The 22,233-nt window shown below is 48.4% G+C and overlaps 1 protein-coding gene across 2 annotated transcripts in view; it reads left to right on the forward strand.

Moving 5' to 3' along the window:
- The window catches only part of RBM5 (RNA binding motif protein 5), a 621,154-nt gene extending 601,522 nt beyond the window's left edge, over positions 1-19,632 (forward strand). For both annotated transcript variants that reach the window (XM_069644151.1, XM_069644150.1), the window contains exons 24-26: positions 8,000-8,097; positions 8,343-8,472; positions 18,991-19,632. In XM_069644151.1, coding sequence (XP_069500252.1) covers positions 8,000-8,097; positions 8,343-8,472; positions 18,991-19,116 — 354 coding nt within the window. In that variant the 3' untranslated portion in view covers positions 19,117-19,632. The remainder of the gene's footprint in view (positions 1-7,999; positions 8,098-8,342; positions 8,473-18,990) is intronic.
- The last annotated feature ends 2,601 nt before the right edge of the window (positions 19,633-22,233 follow it).

Consider the following 22,233-nt stretch of genomic DNA (forward strand, 5'->3'; position numbering starts at 1 on the left):
GTCTCTAAAGTGAAGGGAATTAGCACATTTCTGAGGATTCTCCCTAACACATTGATCTAAATGCAACAGTGATATATTAATGTCGAAGTGTCATAGCTATTTACGTCACCTGAGGGTGTAGGAAGTGTCTGTGTGTCATCCCAAATGGGTATTTTCTGATTTAGAGAAATTAAGTGTCTTTTGGAGTGCGTTTGTGTTACTATTACATTTCCCCCTTCTGCAAAAGGCTTACTCGAACTGACTATTAAATTAATAATTGTTCAATCAAGAAACCTTGTGTGTAAGTTTATTTGAATACTTGTCACTGAATCTGTGTAACTCCCCTACTGCTCACATTGACCCCTCTTGAGATGAGCCTGGCTGCTCAACACGCTACCAACCTGTGTAGTACAGACCACCAAAGGTTGGGTTCCTATTGCCAGGATGTCAGGGTTGTTGTAGTGTACCCACAGGGTACTGCATACAATCTTGCCTAACACTTCTGTATTTATGTGGGTCTGGAAGATCTTGAATGGGACAGTCTGCCACCCATATCGGTACCCCTCTGGCATATGCCCAGTATGTTGAACCTATGGTCACCCCTCCCCACTTCCGTGCCAAGGTGTCCTAGATATGTTTCTTGCAGGAGGGCTGTAGCTATTTTTTGGCATCTCAAATATGCCATTACCCTGTTTCGTTAAAATATAGCTATTCAAGCCTCGAACTTTCAAAGTTGTTGTTCTGAGTTCGCGCATCTATAAGCATTTCCGCACTCCCTTTCCCTTTATCACATTCACCCTTCTCCTGCTGTGCATGTCTGTAGGCCAACTCCCCTCTAACTACCCCAACTCATACCCCAAACCCCAACTGTTCCAACATTTGTCCAGCTTTGAATCTGAAGCTCAGGCATCCCCGCATCTCGCTCCTATTCCGCCCCTGCTGCCGGTATTCGGAGTGCGGCAGGAGGATACTGAAACTACCAGTATCCTACCTAAACTAATGTGGGTGATAGTGTGATTCCTGGTGCCACTTAGTACTAAACGTCACTGGTGATTCCTGCATATAACTGACTGTAAATTTAGCTTTCAGTCTACTAGCTGAAGTCCTTGTCGGATCATTAGGCAATGATCACTGTACGGTTCAAATGTACATTATTTAAGGAATGCTGAGTCACTTATCACTTTCGCGCCTCCCTTGGTCATCTCTCGCCGATGGAATGTTCGTGTTCATCCATTTGTGCACATCGTCCGGAGTCTAAAAAAAAAAAAATAGCAGTCTTTATGTAAGACCTTCAACTTTGCTGGATACAACATGTTTTTAAGATTAGCTGCGTGTAACCTTCTCTTGACCGACACATAGTTCATCCTTTGCTTCTGCACCAGGAAAGTATAATCTGGGTACGCAGTGATGGTTGCCGATGCTCTGCTGATTGTTCCTCTTTTCCAAAAGTATTCCAGGATCCTTTCTCTGTCCATATAATTTTGTATCTTTGCTATGATAGGCCGAGGTGGGGACCCGGGCGGCAGTTTTCTTGTCAGAGCCCTATGTGCCTTTTTTCGACGTTGAACCCTTGTGTGAGTGCAACAGCATGTTTTCAATCAAGTTTGTTAGGTTTGAGCCTTCTCCTTCCAGAAGCCCAACTATCTGTACATTATTCCTTCGTGCCCAACCTTCTGCCTCTTCCTCTCTATTCTCGAGATTCTGCACCTGCTTTTGCAGTATGGAGAGTTTTCGTTGCAACTGCTTGTTAGCCTTCACCTCTTGCTCCAGCACTCCTGTGTTCTGTCAATGCCCTGATGCCCTGTCTCAAGAGGTTCACGTCCATACTGATCGCATCAATTTTAAATTCCAATGACGCTTTCAACTCTGCTATGGCATCCAGGATCTGTTGGTCATTCGCCTGAGGGCCTCTCTCCCACCCTCCCCTTCCTCGTGACTCTTGCACCGTTGTCTTTGCGTCATCAGTCATTTGTGCCGATTTGGCAAAGGCGTCTATAGATGACTGCTTCACTTTGTTCTTGTTTAACTTGGATCTCGTTGTTGTCTCGCACTCGTCGTTGGGTCTCAGCTACCCCAGTGGCCACAACTATGCAATGCTTGGTATTGTCTTGAGTGAGCACTCCCTGTATCGGTTTTAATAGATCTGTATTCCCTTTGGATCCGGGTTGGTCTGCTTCAGGAGTGCCAATATTCTTAAGACATAGTTTGATTCTTGTGCCCTCCTGCACAGTCCACTGCACAGCATAGGGGCCACTGCGCTAACAAGCCCCCTCACTTGACATCACCCTGCCTGTGTTACGGCACACCGGCCAATGGCCTGATGCTGTAGGCCTCTTCAAGACGGCAGAAGTGCTCTGAGTGTGCACGTGGCCAATGGTAGTGTATCCCTTAGAGACTGTGTGCTGTTATAGCTTGTTACTCCGAGGCAGTAATTATGGCAAGTCCAGTTACAGCGCAATAGCTGTTGCAAGCGTATTCTCTCCTTTCCCCATCATTAGATCCTCCGAAATCACCAGCTTTTGATTTTCGCTAGCTAGCACTCTGTTCTTTGTTGGCTTCCTTCTGGACAGGCCTCAGTTCTAGAGCATCGCTTCGTTCCTCTGTAGGTGTTATTCCAGGTCTAGCCTCTTACTGTGTCAATCCGACTAACACCCCTGGCCCTCAGCTGCAGTGTTCATCTGTATAATTTCCATCCCCACATTATTTATACCAGGTGCCGCTGTGCAGTGGCCGTCAGTCCTCATTAGCGTTGTTTTTTCCAGCCTTGCTTGCTGTTGGTTTCTGTTGGGCGCTAGAAGCGCTCCGGGAGTTAGTGTGGGCCACGCGCATCGCTGCACTTTTCAGGCACTGTATACCTTCCTCACGTATGGTGGGGAAACTGTGGTTAATACTGTTGTGGCCTTATGAATGCTCCGGGTGCTTTGCCCATTCCCCTCGCTGTTTCAAACAACCACATAATTGTTTGCACTCAACTGCCGGCCAAACCTTTGACAATTTTCAGTATTAACGTCGTCCTCACTGGGCCGAGTTGGCCGACTTCAGGGCCACACTTTGTTTTTTTGCGTGTCTTGTCATGGCCTTACCTTCTGTCTGGGCCAGGTCACCTTTCTTTTTCTGGGCTATGACTGCAGCGTCCATCTGTCTGGTTTGTGCCCTCGCTCTATACCTGATATCTATTTATACGAGTTTTCATGCAGCATTACCCAGCCTCCGATTTTCATGGAGTCATCTCTCCCAATGTTGTGCACTTCCATGTCTCCGATATGTGCGTTGCTCCGGCGTGTTCGGATTGTTAGTCAATTGCACAGATTCAGTATGCTTGGTCCGGGTCTGTTCGCCTGCTAATGTAGCTTCTTGCAAACGTCCAAAGTATCTATTTCGGCCTTTCTCATAGGGTCCTTTCATGTAATCCAAAGCGGTATATCTTTTCGGGCCACTTCCAATCGTCGAATGCCCCTCACCTCTGTTTTTCTGCGACATCGACCTTCACAGACTGTGGCAGTGCGTCGGCTGCCTGATATATACTTTTGTCTTTGTTAACTCTGTTCAAGCAGCCCAGCAAGGTTTCCGGGCTCCTTGTAATATTCACACTCACATTCCTTGTTGCAGGGAGCTCCGGTGCAAGTGCCGTGCCACCCCGCGCCTTCTGTTTTTATACTCCTGTTACGCTTCGCCAGCCCTTTCTTCGGTGTCTGCAGGGGCTCTTCTACACGGCAGCCCTGTGCAGAACTGCAAGTCTGTTATCCGCCTCCTTGCAGTCTTACATTTCCAGCCTATCGAAGACTTGTCATGTCTGTGGTACGACCACTTTTTTCTTTACCGTGGTCAGTTGGCTGATTCTTTTGTCCTCCCTCGATTGCCATTTTGTTTTGTTAGCTGACTAGATGCTGCAGCACTCCTCCGGCTCATGATACACAGACCATACTGTAATTCACTGTGAAAATCTGCTCACATTGTTCCCTGCATATTCATACATCCGCAGTATCAACTGTGCACGCCGCAGCCAGTTCGGTACATAACTTTTCATCCTGATCATAAGGGATCAGCAGGAGCACCTCGGGACCACGCCCTATCTCATGGCCCTGTAGCTACGCCCCCAGGTCCACACACACCTTCACGAGATTCTCCTGCATCGACTGATTCCTGAGAGGAGTCGAGGTTCGGGCAAGCACTGCTACGCAGCCTGTTCCGGAGGTGAGTGTTTGCTTCTGTCCTTGACACACCGCCTGAGCGCATTTTTCATGCAAGCGAGACCTCTTCACCAGATGACACGAGCATCCAGCAGCCTTGAGACGACATGTGCAACCCAGCGCTCCAAAGAACAGCAATGAATCCCTGCTCTTACATGCACACAGGCTCAAATGTCTGTGCACTCATATAGTTGGAATACTTCAACACGACTCGAGGCTCTTCTGGTCTACCTTTCAGCCAGCCTCGATTCTCGCCAGGAAATGCATATTCCCGAAATGTTAGCGCCTTTCCCGCGAGCTTGATACCTCACTGAAAACACTTTCAGAGTTGCATCCTTGCGTGCAGAAGAAGGCTGCCTCTGTCTGCCGAAACATCCTTGAACCAGCAGCCCCCTTTGCAGTCCATTCTGCACCATAAGAAAGTAACGTTCCGACGTTGACCTTGGATTGGTTTTTACTCACCCACTGTGACATGCACTGGCCACTCATATATCCAGAACAATTTCTTTTAACTGGTGGAGAGTCAATAATGTAACTCATTATAGTCGGAATTGCACACATTCTTGATCTGACCACATTAGGCTCTTTGTGGGTTGCTCAATTTGTTACAAGTTCATGTAAGACACTGACTGGTTTTGCATTCTCTTGTATACCATGTATTTGTAACACAGAAGTTAAAGTTACTCTGCATTATATGTATATTAATTTTTTTGATTTTCTGAGAGTGCACTCAATAACACAGTTTGTGTATTTGTTTATATGCTTTATCAATGACTGTTAAAGATTTTTTGTCGAAGTTATCTGAGAATAGTCAATAAATAGCTGCCACTGAGTTAACAGCAGTTCTGTTTTAACATATTTTAATAGTCCTATGTTTCCTAAGTGTGTGCTACCTAATTAATTTGGCACCAGCCTGTACATTTTTTGAACTTCCAGGGCTGAGACAGGGTTCATTCATTCTCTAACAATTCACACTGCAATTACAAGTGCGTTGTACACTGGAAGACCAGAACCCCGATTGGGTTAGGAGGCGAGATTTCCAGAACTCCCGGGCAAGGAATAGAGCAGGGACACTTAAACTGGCGCTCGTGGTACCAAGGGGTTAGGTGAATGGAACGGCGAAGAGCGCAGGACACCTGGACAACAGGGGAGCATGGGAGGGGTCAGACGGCAGGGGAAAAGAGCTGCATAACGATCCTGCACCTGGGAAAAGTAGTAATGTGAAAGTTGGCTACCTGAAAAACAGTGAATCAAAGTGGGGAGTGTTTGAAAGTAAAGTGTAATGGTGTCTCTGCATGAAACCGGATGCTGCACCTCCAAGTTAGAATGAGAGCAGAATCCTGATGGTGCATTGCCAAAACTGAACACCTGTAAGCTACCGCCTGCCTAATAACGCAACTGTGGCCTACCCACCCACAATGAGTTTGCTTGTTATTTTGGGGGGGGGGGGGGGGGGGGGGGGGGAGGTAGGGGCAGAGGGGACATGTGGCTGGAGGCGAAAGCAGGTTGAGGACTAGAGTCGAAGTGGAAACTAAGTATTACAACATACAGGGCACAGGGGCCTAGTTTGGGCTGTTGCGGCTAAGCCTGGGGACGCGCCGAGTGAAGGGAGACCTGGGGAGGACGCTGCCATAGTTGCATCACCCAGCAGGCCCCCATGAGCCTGCGACTTCCCCATTCCCCTGTAGCTAGGAGCAGATGGGGAGCCCCAAGCAGACTGGCCGACCGACGCCAGAAGCCAGGGAATGGGTGGTGCGCAGGAAACCTAAGATAAGACAAGGGCAGGAGGGGGAAAGAAAGTTATCCCATCCCAAAAAAGGTGCTTATAAGCACGGCACCCCAAGCGCAAACACTTTTTTCCTGGACTTACGCAGCTCTTTTCCCATGCCGCCTGACCCCTCCCATGCTCCCCTGTTGTCCAGGAGACGACTTGTTCCCTTGGGTTGGTGGGACCAACTGACCCCAAGACTAACTTTACTGGAACCCCTCTCCCTGCTGGTTGTACTTCCTTGCTGCTGCTGGAACTGAGTGCCAGGTGTCAGGAACACCAGCAACGAGTTCATGGTCTTTAAGCCGAACCCGAGCTCCAGGAAGATCCTGAGGACCCTCCCGAAGCAAGACGACCCAAGCCTGAGCCAACTCAACAGTGCTGGACCCCAGAAGCAAGGGAAGCCCACAAGGCGGCCAAGAACCGCTGTGGTGCTATTTACCGGTAGCTGAAACCACAAAGTGCTGCTGACTTGGAAAGAGCCCATTGCCGCCGCCGAACTTCAAACTTCGGTGCAGGAGTCCTCCAGACGTTCTCCCTCTTCTTCCCACGACTGAGTCCCAGGAACTGCAGGACAGCAACCTGAACAGAAGCCAGCTGAAGCCTTTTCTTCCAACCTAAGGTGCTGTCTTGACTAAAGGGGTACTTATCTTTTTGGTCTATAGCTTGTTTGTCTCACTGGAGGCAAGCTCTGCGTTCACAAGCCTTACAGCTTGTGGCCCAACAGTGATTCTTTTCTGCAAACTCTCTATATAACATTGTGCAAGACCTTTGTGCCATCGTCCAGAAGTTCCTCGGATCCTAGACATTGTCAATTGACATTGGCTGTCCTGGCTCCCTGCAGACTCTTCTGACCCATTGACTTTGTGTTGAACTGTCCCAAATAGGTGGTACATTAATTACTTGTATTGCTGGGAAAGGGTTAACCTAAACCTCATTGGGGGGGTTGTAAAGTACTCATCTTTTTCCTTCCCAAACCTTTTCCTTTTACCACCACCTCAATATTGCATAAAGTCTTAGTGATATATCAATGTCCAGTGTTCTAGCAATTATAGTCAACTCAGGGTGTAGGAAGTGTGTGCGAGACATCCCAAAAGGGTATCTACTTAACTTAAAGCTGAGAAAGTGTATTTTGAAGTGTATTTTATTTTTGCATATTGCCCGCTCTAAAGAAGGCTTATTTTAAAACTGACAAATTAATAAATCATTATTTTAATAAGAAACCTTGAGTATGTGTTATTTGAATACCTGTCGCTGTGAATGTCTATATTGCACCTCTACAACTCGCATTGACCCCTCTTGAGATAAGCCTGGCTGCTCAGTCACTCTACCAACTTGTGTAGTACAGACTTCTACCAAAGGTTGGGTTGACTATTGCCAAGAGGACAAGGCTGGTCTAGTCTCCCACAGGGTTACTAAATACAATCTTGCCTAACGCTACAAGTTATTTGTACCTTCCTACAGTCCTCTCTCCCTCCTAAAACAAGCCTGGCTGCTCTGTCTACGCTACCATATGCTACGGTGGTACACGCTTATAGTATGAGTGGAGTCTTGTACTGTCTCAGTTTGGGGGTTTTACTAAGCCCATAGGACAGCACATTGGTGCTGCATTGCGGGCCGACTTCAGTAAAAGTCCCTCTCATTAGAATCTGGTCAAGGATTTAGAGAAATGGGACGAAGCAAAAGGTTTAAGGGGGGGGGGGAATGAAACTGTCCTAACAGTAGTACACCTATATAGTAGTCCCCTGTGGTATTCTTACAAATACATGTATGTTCTTTTTAGAGCTACATTTTTGGGCCTACTTGCAGTGCAGGCATTTTCCAACCATTTGTGAAGTTAAGACTAAGTCTTAAGTCTAAGGAAGCATGAAGGAGTTTTTACTGTACGCTTAACTAAAGCTCATTCACAGTGAAGAATATTTCAATATGCAGCTGTGACTTCGAAACTAAATAAAATCTGGATTATGTGTCGATGGACTGATGAGAGAACACAAGATTTACCATTTTGAATAATCTAACTGCACAAGGGCACGGCTGTTTCATGCTATATCTTGGTTTGTAGATGAAATACAGGGATCGTGCTGCTGAACGAAGAGAGAAGTATGGCATTCCTGAACCTCCTGAGCCGAAACGCAAGAAGCATTTTGATAACTCAACAGTGTATGTATTCGTTTTCAAAAGAAGTTTTCTTAAAAACTGTTAGGATTTAGTATTAGGAGGGAGAGGTTGAACAACCAATTATTGCGTCCTCTGCTAAAACCAAAGTGTGTTCCTCTGCAATGTATAGATTTTAACCTGCTTTTCAATTCTATACATTAACTGTTTTTGAGCTTTCAGTTGACAAGCTGCGTCTTTGTAGGGCACATGATTACTTATTTCTTAAACCACTCCATTTATTTATGCAGGAATTACGAGCAGCCTACCAAAGACGGACTTGACACAAGTAATATTGGTAACAAAATGCTGCAAGCCATGGGCTGGAAAGAAGGTTTAGGCCTGGGTAAGAAAGCCCAGGGTATTACAGCCCCCATTCAGGTAATGTCACCTAATCAAAGTTACAACTATACCTTTCTAGAAGTGTTTATTGAACTAAAGCTTTTATTATATTGTAAGGCAGTATTCTCGTTTCTACGTTAGTGAATCAGGGATTGGATAATCTCACTCCGAATGAATTATTCACCAGTCTAATTTAAAAAAAGTCCTTTTGTGAGTAGAAAGCCCACTTATTGCCCACTGAGGTGGCCCTGGGTACTTTTGCAGACATTTCTGGGTGTTTGACTTTTTTTTCCTTCAAGTCAGGCTTAATCCAGAGCCTGGCAGTTTGGCTCTTGTTTCTGAGTGATTTGCTTTAGGAGTGAAGGACTCTAAGGCAGGTGTAACCCATGGTATCGCAGAGAAGGTACCCCCATATGTTTATCTTGCTATGCTGGTGGTGTCTTTGTTGCCTACGGGATATGGTTCCACATCCCTCAATCAATTTTACCTAACTGGGTCCTTTTTGATTCCCCCCCCCCCCCTTTGCCCCTTCCCCTCATTTCACAGAATGGAGGTTTTCTTGATTTGCCCAAGAGACCTGTGGGGGGGGGGGTCCAGTGACTATCCGTGGTCCTCCTTTGTGTGTGAGGAGCTTGGAGAGTCTGGCCTTCCCTTTTAGTGAAACTTTGTACCACCACATACATCCAGAGGCCATTTGCAACCTCTGGATGCCTGTATCCTAGGACAGAAGTTGGGGGAAGCGCGAGGAGGGTGAGTGGGGGTTGGGGGGGCAGGCGGAGTGTGTTGGCCAGAAACCAATTGTAGCATATGCAGATGCCGAACTGGGATAGTGTGGATTAATTACTTTGTGCATGTGTGTTTGGAGGGGTGGTTTTCCATTGGCTGACCACCCTTACTTTTAATGGTTCTTAGTGATTTAAGTAATGTTTACTCACTGCTGCCCAAGGGGAATAAAAGATGACCACCACCCAACCCCTTACACACTCAGTTTGTGTACTGCTCAAACTCTTGACCCAGTATTCCTGGAAGGCTCTGCTGATCGAGGAAGGACCCAAAGCTCTGCACCAGTATCCTTTAAATTGAGATGGATTTCTAGAATCTGTCCTGCTGGACAGATTTTAGGAGGCCACCCTCGTTATAGTGAACAGGGTGATAACTGAGAGGTTAGCCAAAACCTAATCAAGGTAGCAGTGGAGAGCAGTCTGGGCTATTCTCAGTCGAGTGCGCGTGGGGTCAAGGGTCCACACAGAGAAGCACACAAATTCAATTTAGACAGGAAAGTACAAAAATACAATTTATTCTAGGCCCAAAACACACTAGAAAATGAAACCAGTGGGTGATAATGTTGCACAACACAATTATGAACATAGTCCCCATAGGATCTTATTGTTAGGACAGTTTTCCTGAAGTCCAACTAAGGGCTTAGTAAAGCCATTAGACTGAGGCAGTACAGGACCCCACTCTGGTATAAGGCTGTACCACCTGAGTTCAGGGTAGCGTAGACGGAGCAGCCAGGCTCATTTTAGGAGGAAGAGAAGGCTGTAGAATCAGTACAAATAAAATTGTAACACAAATGTTTCAAAGAAACACTGAAACACTATGTATTGTAAAAATAAATGTTTTATTTAAATACAAGTAGGCCCAGATAAATCTTGGGGGGGGAAATAAGTACTATCGCATTAAGCAGATTCACAAGCATCAGAAATAGTCACATGCTGTGCATATAGTCCGACATCTAGTGGTAATCGCGGAGTATTGCATTTTGTCCTTCGATGATCGAAAGCGGACGTCGACATGGGCGTGCTTGTAACATTATCCCAAACGTTACGTGTAGTGTACCCAAAATCCCTCACGCATTGAGGTCCCTCAGATTGTTTTTTTCTGCCCAGCTAGCTGGTTGCCTTATGCGCAGCTTGAAAAATTGCTTAGTTATATTTCTTGGTCCCCAACCTGCAATGGTTTACTATTCGTCAATCCTTCACTGGGGACTACGTCAAAACCAGCGCTGAAGAACGCGGAAGAAAACTGCAGATTTCGTTGACAGTGCTCCGGTCAACTCTGTTGACCGCGTGCCCTCGTCCCTCCGGCCAGGTCTACACAGTAGGGAGAGTGGGGCCCGAGGTTTGGCATTCTTTTCAAGAATGCATTTACTTTGCCCCTCTTTTCCCTTCTGGTTTTGCTGTCGCTAGTAACCTGAGCTATGGACAGGACTGCTTGCATCGGCAAGTAGCCATGGAAAGACTCACACCAGAGGAAGTGTCTACCTCGATCATAACAAGCACTCCTGTTGGTCCTGCCAGCTTTTGCGTCCTAAAACGATAAAAGAATGGCGAGCGGCCTACGCCATGCAGCAGGCCGAGAGTAGCTCTGCCGCTGCAGGCGCCTCGAGTGACTAAGTAAGCGACAGCCATGGCTCCGACGAGGAAGCCATTGACCGATTTTCGGAACAGCCAAGCTCTGAGATGGCCGTCCCCGGCAGGCAGGCCACTGGTTCTGCTATGGGGAATGTACACTCCAGCGACAAGGACACACACCTCACATAAAGGAAAGCACACAACCCCCTGAGCTTCCTCTTCTGTTCGACCACAGATGCCAAACGGGTACGCCAAAACTTTCGACGCAACCCACCGATCGCCAGGGTCGGTCGCCCTCCCTGCAACCGTCTAGACGGCATGCGTCCAGGCACACAAGTCAGAAGGGCATCAGCACCAAACTTCATTTGAGCACCGAAATGCCTCATAAGAGGGCGTCGGCGCCAAAGGTTTCGGCAACTCCGAAAACCGTGACAAAGCCATTGGGCTTGTCAATCTCTCACCGATATGCCGGAGATTGAGAGTCTCGAACATCATCTTGGTGGCGAATAGGCCTATGGCCATGTCGGAAGACCCGTCCAGACGCCAAGAGGGTCGGGAAGAATATTCTGAGGGTTCCCAACCCCTGTCTCAAGACTGTCAACCAAGTCTTGACCGCCTACAGGTCCAGGTTCTCAAGAAGAGTCCTTTCCCCCTCCAGGCCCCTCTGGCTCATCCTTGTGGACCAGAGACAGGTTTGAAAGGTACATTAAGAAACGCTCCAAGTTTGTGGATTTTTCGGAAAAATGTATCGCCCCTAAAATGCCAAGAGAGGAAGACTACTACCCTACTATTTCCAAACTTCCAAAAATCTCCAGTCACACTCATCATGAGGAGGTATTTGACTTAACAGAGCCAGAGGAGACCCCTCAGGACCCATCGCAAACAAGAGCGGTAAATCCACAAGTCCATAAACTGTTTCGCCCCTCTCCTACAGACCCATTATATATCAAGAGACACGCCACTCCCGATTCACTAGTGGTGACAACAACTAGGAAGAGAGCAAGAGTACCCTTGTCTATGGCTGAGCCACTGTAAGACAAGGATTGCAAGAAGTTGTATGCCCTGGGGCAGCGCATTACAACATCAGCAGCTTACTCTGCCTGGACACCTAACATCACATTCTCCAGCATGGGGTCTGGCATGGATTCTCATGCTCATGAATATTCCCCGTCGTCAGGCTGGGAATCCTCAGTAAAGAAAAAATCAGTATCAGTTTCGTTTCTGATCTGTCTTTCTTAGTAGTAACCAATCACTGGTCTCTGGGTCATACTGCCCCCAGCTAACGACTGCCCTCTCCCTAAGCCCCGCCCCTGGCAGCCATCCTCAGATTTTTACCGCACGTTCAAGTGTTGCGAGTCCTCGTGCTATAGCTCTCAAGCTTTTACTGCGTTTTTTTTTTCAACAGATTTCTCATTTTTTTTCGGTCAATCGAGCCTCAAGCTCCACCATTTCTACTTCTGATCAATGGTGACCTGTTTCGGAATTTTCGACGCCCCTCAAGGGCGAAATATTCGTCGAGTTAGGCTTCTCAGAGGATTCCAGAGGTTTCTGAGGCCTACCTCGTGGACATGGCCCAGGAGAAAGGAAGCTTGACACCCGGATCCAAGCTCTTTAGGAACTGCCCTGGATGCGGATTGCAGAATGTGTTCAAGGAGGACGAGCATTCGAGATGCCTCTACTGCCTTCACAGAGACAAAACGCATGTGGAGAAGGACTGCGTTTTGCATGAACATGACGGATCGGACTATGCGGGATCATCGGACCCGTCTCGCCAGCTGGCTGGAAGTAAAGAGCCCAGCAGGTGAGAAGAAGTCCGAGCGGTCTTCTAAGTCCCGACGAGGGGGACGTAGAAAGTGATGGTGGTGGCGACGAGGCTCCCATGGAGGAGGAGCAACCATCGCCCCTGTCGCAACCTGAGCCACAAGACAACTCGGTGGCCATTTTGATGGCAATCCAAACCTTATGTACGGTGATAAGGACAAGATTGCCCCTACCCCCAACGGACGGCCCAGCAGAACCGGGCCCGTCGGGAAGCCCTCCAAACAAGAGTAGGAGAGTTCATCCACCCCCACACTTCCAGCCCTCGCGGCCTTCTCAGCTGTTGTCTCCTTCCCCTATCCCTGGGGATGACACGGGAACAGATACGGCCACGATGGGGACGGATGACGACGACGGTGGTGACGACAGGACTGACCTCCCACCACTAGCTCCTCCGGCCTCCCCGCCCGATGAAATTGGCCCCTTCCACGCCATGATTGCCAGGGCATCCGAGCTTTTCCAGCTCTGCCCCGAAGAACAAAAGGAGGAAGGATTCCTCTACCAATGGCGCAAGGCCAAAAGGAAGACGGTCCTCGCGGTGCCGTCGCTGGATGACATCTGGGACGAGGGACTTGTTCTTCTGAAGAACCTGTCCACGACACCTGCCAAGAGGGACCGGTACGAGAAGTGGTACCGGGTCCCCGAGGCCACCCCCTTGTTCCTTAGGGCACAACCGACCCCGGATTCGGTCGTCTCGGTGGCAGCCAAGAAGAAAGGTGGAGGGGGCGTAGGCCTTAACTTCTACTTCCCCACCGGACAGCGAGGGAAAGAAACTGGACGCCATGGGACGACGAGTCATCTCGTCGACTACGATTAAGGCGGCCATCGCCCTAGCTATTGTGGCCCACTACGATAGGGAGTTGTGGTACAACATCGCCCCCCTGTTGGACTTCCTACCGGACAACAAGAGGGCAGAGGCCCTGGCGATCCTACAGGAGGGTGACGTGGCGTCGGACCACGCCATAACGGTAGCCACTGACATTGCCGACACCGGTTTCCGCCAGTTGGGCAACAGCGTTTGCCTTCAATGGCGGGGTGGCTCAAGGCGACGGATTTCCGCCAAGACGTGCAAGCCAAGGTTTTGGACATGCCCTTCGACGGAACAATCTGTTTGGGAAGACGGTGGATGAGTCACTGCAGGCCATCAAGACCGACACAGAGACGGCTCGGGCCTTGGGATTTCTGCAGCAACGACGGGCGCACTTTTGGAACTCTGGAGGCAAGCAAGGTGCCTCCAAAGGATTCGGCCGCGGCTCCTCGTCGCAGGAAGCCTACACGGGGCAAGTCAGGTGGATCTCGCCGTCATCGCCAGGGAGGCCAAGGCGGCATGGCCGCTGCCAAGCAAGATTGAACCGGCCGTTGCGTCGGGCCCCCACCGGAGCACCCCGGTGGGAGGCCGGCTGACTAAGTTCGCCAGCGCGTGGGAGTCCATCTCCACCGACCGTTGGGTGCTGGATGCCCTGGCCAACAGGCACCCTCTCGAATTTCTAAAGAAGTGCCCCCCCCCCCCCGCCTTCCTCCCGTGGCCAGGAAGGAAAAACCACATCCCTCAACTGCTGTTAGAGGTAAGGGCGATGCTCAAGAAAGGAGCCATCAAGCTCGTCCCAAGGAGGCTCCAGGGCTCCGGAGTATACTCAAGATACTTCCTCGTCAGAAAGAAGACAGGAGGATGGCGTCCCATCCGGGACCTGCGTCGGCTAAACAAATACATCAAGGCACAGAGGTTCCAGATGGTCACCCTCCAGCACGTGCTGGGCCAGCTGGAGGAAGGCGACTTCCTATCGTCGTTGAATTTGGAGGATGTGTTCTTTCACATCCCCATTCTAAAAGGACACTGAAAGTTTCTCAGGTTTGTAGTCAAAGGACGGCACTACCAGTTCAAGGCCCTCCAATTTGGATTGAAGACGGCGCCCAGGGTATTCACCAAGTGCCTAGCACCGGTGGCGGCGCGGCTGCGCCTGCAGAGAATCCATGTCTACCCCTACATGGACGATTGGCTCATCCGAGCAAGGACAAGGGAACTCGCTGTCGAACACACAGCAAAGACCGTCCGGCTGCTCACGGACCTGGGATTCTCCATCTTCCCCAAATCTCACCTGGTCCCGTCGCAGGTTGCACTGTTTCTGGGAGCCAAGCTTGACACAGTAGCGTGACTGGCCTCACCGTCGGAGGAAGGGACGAAGGCCATCCTGGGCAAGGTGCAGCGTCTGCTGGCCCGCGACGTGGCCAGGGTGAGGTCCATCAAGTCCCTTCTCGGAATGATGTCCTCGTGCATCGATCTGGTACGCCTGTGCAGGCTTCAGATGCGTCCCCTACAGGAGTTCCTCGATGCCCATTGGATGCAAGCAGCGGGCAGCTTCGAGGACGATCTCGTTCAACAAGGTTTTCCGCCAAGCAATCCGGTGGTGAGGCACCTGCACGCATCTCGAGGCGGGCACATACTTTCAGACCCCAGCAGGATCTTCACCGACAACACCACCATGTTCTACATCCACAAGCAGGGAGGAACCAGATCCCCAGCCCTATCCAAGGAAGCCCAGGATCTGTGGCATTGGGCCATTGCCCAGGGGATGTTTCTGGTGCCCTTTCATCTAGCAGGGATAAACACCATTGCCGACTCACTCAGCAGGGAGCTGCACTCGTGCCACAAGTGGGAACTACGCCAGTATCAAGTGGCTCTACTCTTCCAGCGATGGGGCAAACCCCAGATCGACCTGTTCGCGATGGCGACGAAGTCCAAGTGCCAGAGGTTCGCCAGCAGATTTCCCCAGCCGAGGAGCATGGGAGATGCTTTCTCCTTCCCCTGGGACGACTGTTCCTGTATGCGTTCCCTCCGTTGCCGTTGCTGCTACGACTCGTCAATCAACTCGAGAGGTCCCGGTGCAGGATGATCCTCGTCACACTGGCGTGGCCGAGACCGATCTGGTTCCCGGACCTTCTGGACTTGTCAGTGTCCCCACCAGTCAAACTGTCGACGGACGCAGATCTTCTCTCCAGAGAGGGAGGCGCCATCCTTCATCACGAACCGGAGTCGCTGAACTGGCAGGCCTGGCTCCTGCAGCACTAGAGTTTGGAGGGTACGATATCCCGGCTGACTGCAAGGAGGTTCTTGCAAAGACTAGGGTGTCCTCAACTTTTAAGTACTATGGACATAAGTGGAAGAAGTTCTCTGTCTGGTGCCGTGCACAGAAGATTAACCCTCTACGGATTACGGCCCCCTCAGGTGCTACCGTACCTACTGTCGCTGGACAAGGCGGGACTAGCGCATGCTTCCATCAAGATACACTTGGCAACGATGTCCCGATACACCAGAACTACAGGACGGCCATCCTTGTGGTCTCATCGCCTGGTGAAGGAATTATTTATTTTAAGTCAGTTGGATAAGCCTTCTTTCGAACGGAGCAAATATATGTAACACAAAAATATACTTCAAAATACACACTGTTTCTGTAAATGGGTAGATACCCATTTGGGATGGCACACACACTTCATACACCCTGAGATGACTTAAATAACTAGGACACTAGACAGGAGATTGATACATCACTGGTACATTTAGAGCAATACTGAGTTTGGTGTCAAAAGGTTTTGGGAATAAAAAATGGTTAACAAATATTCTTAAGCAGGTAAGTACTTTTTGAACCCCCAATGCAAAGTAAATTAACCCTGTCCCAGCTACACAAGTTATAGAATGTGTGACTTTTGTTGAGGGATAGTTAAAGTCACAACGTCAGAGGATAGTCTTTCAGGGAGCCAGGACAGTCAATGTTAATTGAGCAAAAGTCTGGGTGAACTGAAGCACTTCTTGCAGGTAAGTAAAAAGTCTTGCACATTGATTTTTTTTCTACAAAGCCTTCTAAAACAGTGTAGGGCCACAAGCTGGGAGGCTTGTGAGGGGCAAAGCTGCAAGCAACTCTGTAAAAGTAACCGAGACAAGTCTCAACTTGGCTACACAACAAGAGTTAAGTCCCCTTAGTTTTACAGTAACTTTGGTTAGAAGAAATTGGTTCCAGCTGGCTTCTGTTCCTGTGTAGGTCTGCAGATCCTGTTCCTGGGCCTAAATCGTGGGGACAAGAGGATGTCTGGGGGACTCCTGCACTACAAATTGAAGGTTGGCTGCAGCAATGGCAAACTTCAGATCAGCGGCACTTTGCTGTTTCAGCTTCTCGCGACTCTCGCAGATGGCACCACCGCGGTTCTCAGATACCTTAATGGACTTCACATCTGGGGTCCAGCACTCAGTTGAGGTGGCTCGGGATTGGTCAGTCCTGCTTTGGGGGAGTCCGCAGGATCTTCCTGGAGCTTGGGTCGGACTTGATTCTGGTGTTCCTCTCACTGGCAATCTGTTCCTGCAGCAGCAATGGAAGTACAGCCAGAGGATTTCCAGATGAGCTCGTCTTGGGGTCGATTTGGTCCCACCAACCCAAGGGGAGAAGTCATCCTTTGCAAATCTTCTCTAGTCGAGGCGAATTTGGAGTGCCATCACTGCAGCAGGAGTTGCAGCAGGCGTCTCTTCTAAGTTCTTCTTCGGATTCCTTCTTCCAATGGGCGACTGCCTCAGTGTTGGCTTGTGTATGTTCTTACCTTAAGTCTCTTGTGATTCCTGTGTAGCTGCAGGGTGTTTTCTGTGATGTAAAGGCCTCTCCTCCAGTGAACTCAGTCCCCCTGCTAGGGTGTCTTCAGTGAACCCCCTGGACCCTCTTCTAACTCTAGAAGTAAAGTACTCGCCTGTTTGCCCAGTCTTCCCAAGGAACTCTGACTTTTGCTATTTAAGAACCTATTCTGACACTGTCTGTTGGACACTCCAAGAATAAGGGAAATACTTCTAAGGGATTGGGCCTTTTGCCTAGAAAAGAGAATATGTGGTTAAAAGTTATTTACTTTTTAAAAGAGTTGGTTGGTACTAACTGAGAGTGAACAGTTACAAAAGTTCTTAATCAGCTTGGATGTTATTCTCCCAAGTATGTTTAACATCTTTCTTTAGAAACCGTTTTGCCATTCTAACAAAGTAGATGTGAGGGTATATTACTCACCTGTGATTAGGTTGTGCAGCTTCCCAAAAGTAATGTGGTGTTTTCGCCAGATTATTCCGGTTAGATAATTGTATGAGTGTTTCCAGCCGGGTCTTGCTTCCCCTGTCTTGCTGCTAGCCTGTCCAGAATACGTCTGCAGTAGGTCCTACCTACCTAGAATATTTGAGTCATTCAGTTAAGTTTAACATTGGGTTTTGCTTTCTTTGTGCTGTTGTAGACAGACACAAAAAGAGTCTTTGGTTCTAACTGTCCTTCATTGGTGGTACATAAGTTTAACTTGTATTGCTGGGAAAGATCTAACCTGGACTTCATAGGGAGATTGCAAACGTATATGGGTTTTACTTGCGATGAGTTAGCTGTGTGCCATCCAAAAATAAGTTACAAGAGTTACTGCTTATCTCAATCTGTGTTTCACTGATCTCAGAAGCACCTTAATTGAATATTACATCCTTGGGTTTTACTCACCTAGTATAATTTATCACAAATTAGTTATAGGTTTTAACTGTAACTAGAATGTGTTCCACTATTCACAAAACGTATATTGTCCAGTTGACCGATTTGTTACTGTGCGTCACTGTACAACTGGTAGGGTCTACTGCCCTTGCATTGCTGATTGTAATCTAAAAGTAACCATTGGTTTTTACTCCCCAAGAATAGGTGTGACCTATACTGAAAGTGTATGGAAAGGTTTTGACTTCCCTAAAACTAATGATGGGTGTTCCAAATGATGTTTATAATTTGGTCTGTGCACCTTCAAGCCATAGTCTTGTGATAAATGTGATTACATATACTGTGTGATGGTACTTATTTACCCCTAGATTTATCTGGGTTTACCTGGATTTAAATTTATTTTTACAATACATAATGTTTCAGTGTTTCTTTGGACCATTTGTTTTACAATTTCATTTGTACTGATTCTACAGCCCTCTCCCTCCTAAGATAAGCCTGGCTGCTCTGTGTACGCTAGCCTGAACTCAGGTGGTACAGCCTTATACTAGTCTTGTACTGCCTCAGTTGAATGGTTTTACTAAGTCCTTGGACTTCAGAAAAACTGTCCTAAAAGGGTGGGAAGGTGAAACCGGGCTTATGAGTCTGGTGTGCTCTAAATGTAGTGCGGTTACTTCAAATTCCCTGGCTCCGGAAGGATACTAATATCTAAGACGAGTAACCTGCAGAGAATGAATCAACAAGATCACTGTTATACTTTCAGAGCAGAATGTTTGCAATTGCCTAGGGTACTTGTCATCTGCATGTATTTGTTCCCACTATGAAATTCCTCTGTAACAATATTTTTTTTTAGCTTTAGCTGCTAATTCATGATTTTAATTTCCATTCTCTTTTCCTTTTTATAGGCAAAAGTGCGAATGAGAGGTGCTGGCTTGGGGGCAAAAGGTAGCTCTTATGGAGTGTCTACTTCAGAGTCTTACAAAGATGCAGTTCGGAAAGCCATGCTTGCCCGCTTTACAGAGATGGAATAAAATATCTATCATTCATGTAAATAGTGTTCTCACTGTCACTAAAAGCAGAAGTCCATTTTTTATTTTTATTTTAAGGAGTAAACTTATTTCACCAAGACTTTCGTACCATTCTGGCGATGTAATCTTGTTGCATTCTTCTATTCACTCCATCTTCCACCTGGACCATCTATTGAACATGATGTATCCGTAAGAGTACCAGAGCATGAAGATCATACGCAATCAATGGTGACTGCATATTTTTTTATACATTCTGAACATTTTGTAAATATTTTCTTGTGTTTATGCAGCTATTTTGTGGTGTTGACCACCTAATTCTAGATTATCCATAGGCATTCAATATTAGCCTCAATTACAAATCTTTCTCCAGTCTTTTGTTCAACGGCTCTCCAATACCTTGTATCATATAAAAACATGCATATTGTGTATTATAAGAAATGTGTAAATATATATTGTGAAGACTTTGTTGTCAATTGAACATTTTCAGAAATAAATTGGAAAAAGATCAGTTTCAACTTATTTTCAGACATGTTCGTAAAATTGTTTTATGGTTTTATGTATTTTATTGTGGGCTGTTTGCTTTAAAATGCAGAAGAGGCAGGTAAGGTGGCGACAGAGGAACACATGGGTTCATAATACTAATTGTGAATAGGGCGGTCTTTCAGAATCAGTTTACTGGACTGATTGTGAAGATCCATCTCAAAATTTACCATCAAGGACAATCTGCCATTCAATGTCGGTTTACCTTGCAGACCTACCACATTCCCGGCAAGAACTTCCAGAATCTAGCCAGATCTGCTGTTACACAAGGGTTAGAGTTGGGTGAGAGGAGCTGTTAATGGAAATCTATTAAACTGAATGCTCGAACCTATGAAAGGCAGTATTTATTCTTTGCTCAATCGCACAGTTAAAGCAATAAAATTGTTGGCTAAGAAGAATTCAATGGTCAAACTGTGGTTTACTGAATCGAACATTCCTATAGCTTCTAATATATCACTATTTCTCCATTATGGGGTCTGGCATGGATTCACATGCTCATGAATATTCCCCCTAAGGCTGGGAATCATCGTTAAAAAACAGTTTAACTTTCGTTTGCAAACTCTTTCTCCTACAAACAAATCACTGATCTCTGGATCATGCTTCCCCCAGCCAATGACCGCCCTCTCCCTAAGCCCCTCCTCTGGCAGCCATCTTCAGAATGTTACTGCATGTCCAAGTTTTGGGAATCCTCATGTTTTGCTCTTAGAGCTTTCTGTGTGTTTTGCGCTTTTTTTGCTAGAAAAATCCTATTTTTATTCGACCCAGCCCGTGTGCTCCTTCGCTCCTACATCCGACTAACTGGGATCCGTTTTTCTGCATCTTTCAACGGCCCTCGAGGGCGGGGATCATCGAGTGTTTAGTCTTCAAAGTTTCCAGAAGGCCATCGGGCCTACACCTTACCATGTCAGAGGTGGACGACGGAGCCTCTCTTCAAGCTCTGCACCAGCTGCGGTTTGCGGAATGTTTTCATGGAATACCAGCATTCCCAGTGTCTGTCTTCATCCGTCGCACAAGGAAGATTTACGAGATCTGGTGTCGATTTACCAAGCGCACTATGAAGGATTTGCACATCAGAGTGCCGGCGTGGCTCAAAGCTCAGGCCCCTGCCCCATGTGGTACACAGGGGCATACCTCCACCGGATCCAGGCAGCTGGAGCTGGCTTCTAAGTCATTTGAGGGCGCTCCAGCCATGGGGGCCCAAGACGAGGACCAGCACCATGTGTCCAGTTCCGTCTGGGTCACCGCGCAAGCTGGTCCCGCGATGGCCAGGGCGTGCTCCTCGTATCCAGCAACCTTAATCTCCAGCCATCGCTCCAGCTCTTTGTCAAAGAGAAAGTCAGCTACCCTGGGGAAGCTGTGAGGGAAACCGGAGAAGGCCAAACAAAACAAGGTGATGCAGGCTAAACTGTCCTTTGATCGAGCTGCTGGTGGCTGCCCTTTCGGAGGTGAAAGGGCCTGACCCGGTCCAGGGTACGCCCATGGTGGCCAGGGTGACTCTTCCACCCAGGAGGGGAGGCTTTGACCAAACCAGCGGAAAAGACCCCCGAAAAGAGAATGCCGTCCCTTACCCCGAGACGGACTCGTCAGGACCTGAAAATCAGAGTGGAGGGTAGCAGAATTCCATGGCACAGATATATCATCTTCCGACGTGGAGAACGAGGGTTCTGGCCACACCATCCCGGAAGAGGTTGGTGACGATGGGAACGTCGAGGAGGTGGTTTCTGCCAGACTGTGACAAGGACGTTGGCGGGAACAACATAGGCGCTGGCCCCAGCGACAGTACTCCCCAGAGATCTGACACATGACATTCTTTCGACCCGCCACACGTTGGTGTCGGGGATACAGAAAGGATGCCCCCCCCAAAGGAGGCAGGGATAACTGACAGATGATGCAGCATATCTCTGCCCCGAAGCACTTCTCCCCCGTACAAAGTGGGTTCCTTCCATAATCGCCCGCACGTCGGAATTCTTCCAACTTATACTGGAGGAGACTGGGGGGCTTCCTCTCAGCGCTGGGAGGCGAAAAGGAAGACCATTTTGGCAGCGCCCTGCCTGGACGACGACTGGGATGAGGGTCTGGTCCTGCTGAAGAATCCCGCCTCAGCCCTGGCAAAAAGAGACCGGCTTGAGGAGAAATACCGGATTCTGGAGTCGGCACCCAAGTGCCTGCGGTCACAGCCATCCCCCAGACTTCGTGTTCTCGGCAGCTGCGTCCAAGAAGTCATCCAACCCGATGTCCTCGGCTTCCATTCCCCCCGGACAGCGAGCGGAAGAAGCTGGACGTCCTGGGTAGAAAGGTTATCAACTCAGCAGAGGTGATGGGCAGCAACCGAATTAGACATCCTGGCCATGTACGATCAGGAGTTACGGTGACCCCGATACTGGATTTCCTCCCCGAGGACAAATGGGTCGAGGCGATGGAGATTATCTAGGAGTGCAAGGTGGCGTCAGACCACGCCATCACCGGGGCCCTGGACATTGCGGACACTGGGTTCCGCCAGATGGGAAACTGAATTTGCCTCTGTCATCGTGGCTGGCTGTTGATGAATCTCCTCAGGCCATCAAGACCGACAGACGCCCT

This window comes from Ambystoma mexicanum, chromosome 2p (genome assembly GCF_040938575.1).
Source record: "Ambystoma mexicanum isolate Mex_15411 chromosome 2p, UKY_AmexF1_1, whole genome shotgun sequence".
Taxonomy (NCBI): domain Eukaryota; kingdom Metazoa; phylum Chordata; class Amphibia; order Caudata; family Ambystomatidae; genus Ambystoma; species Ambystoma mexicanum.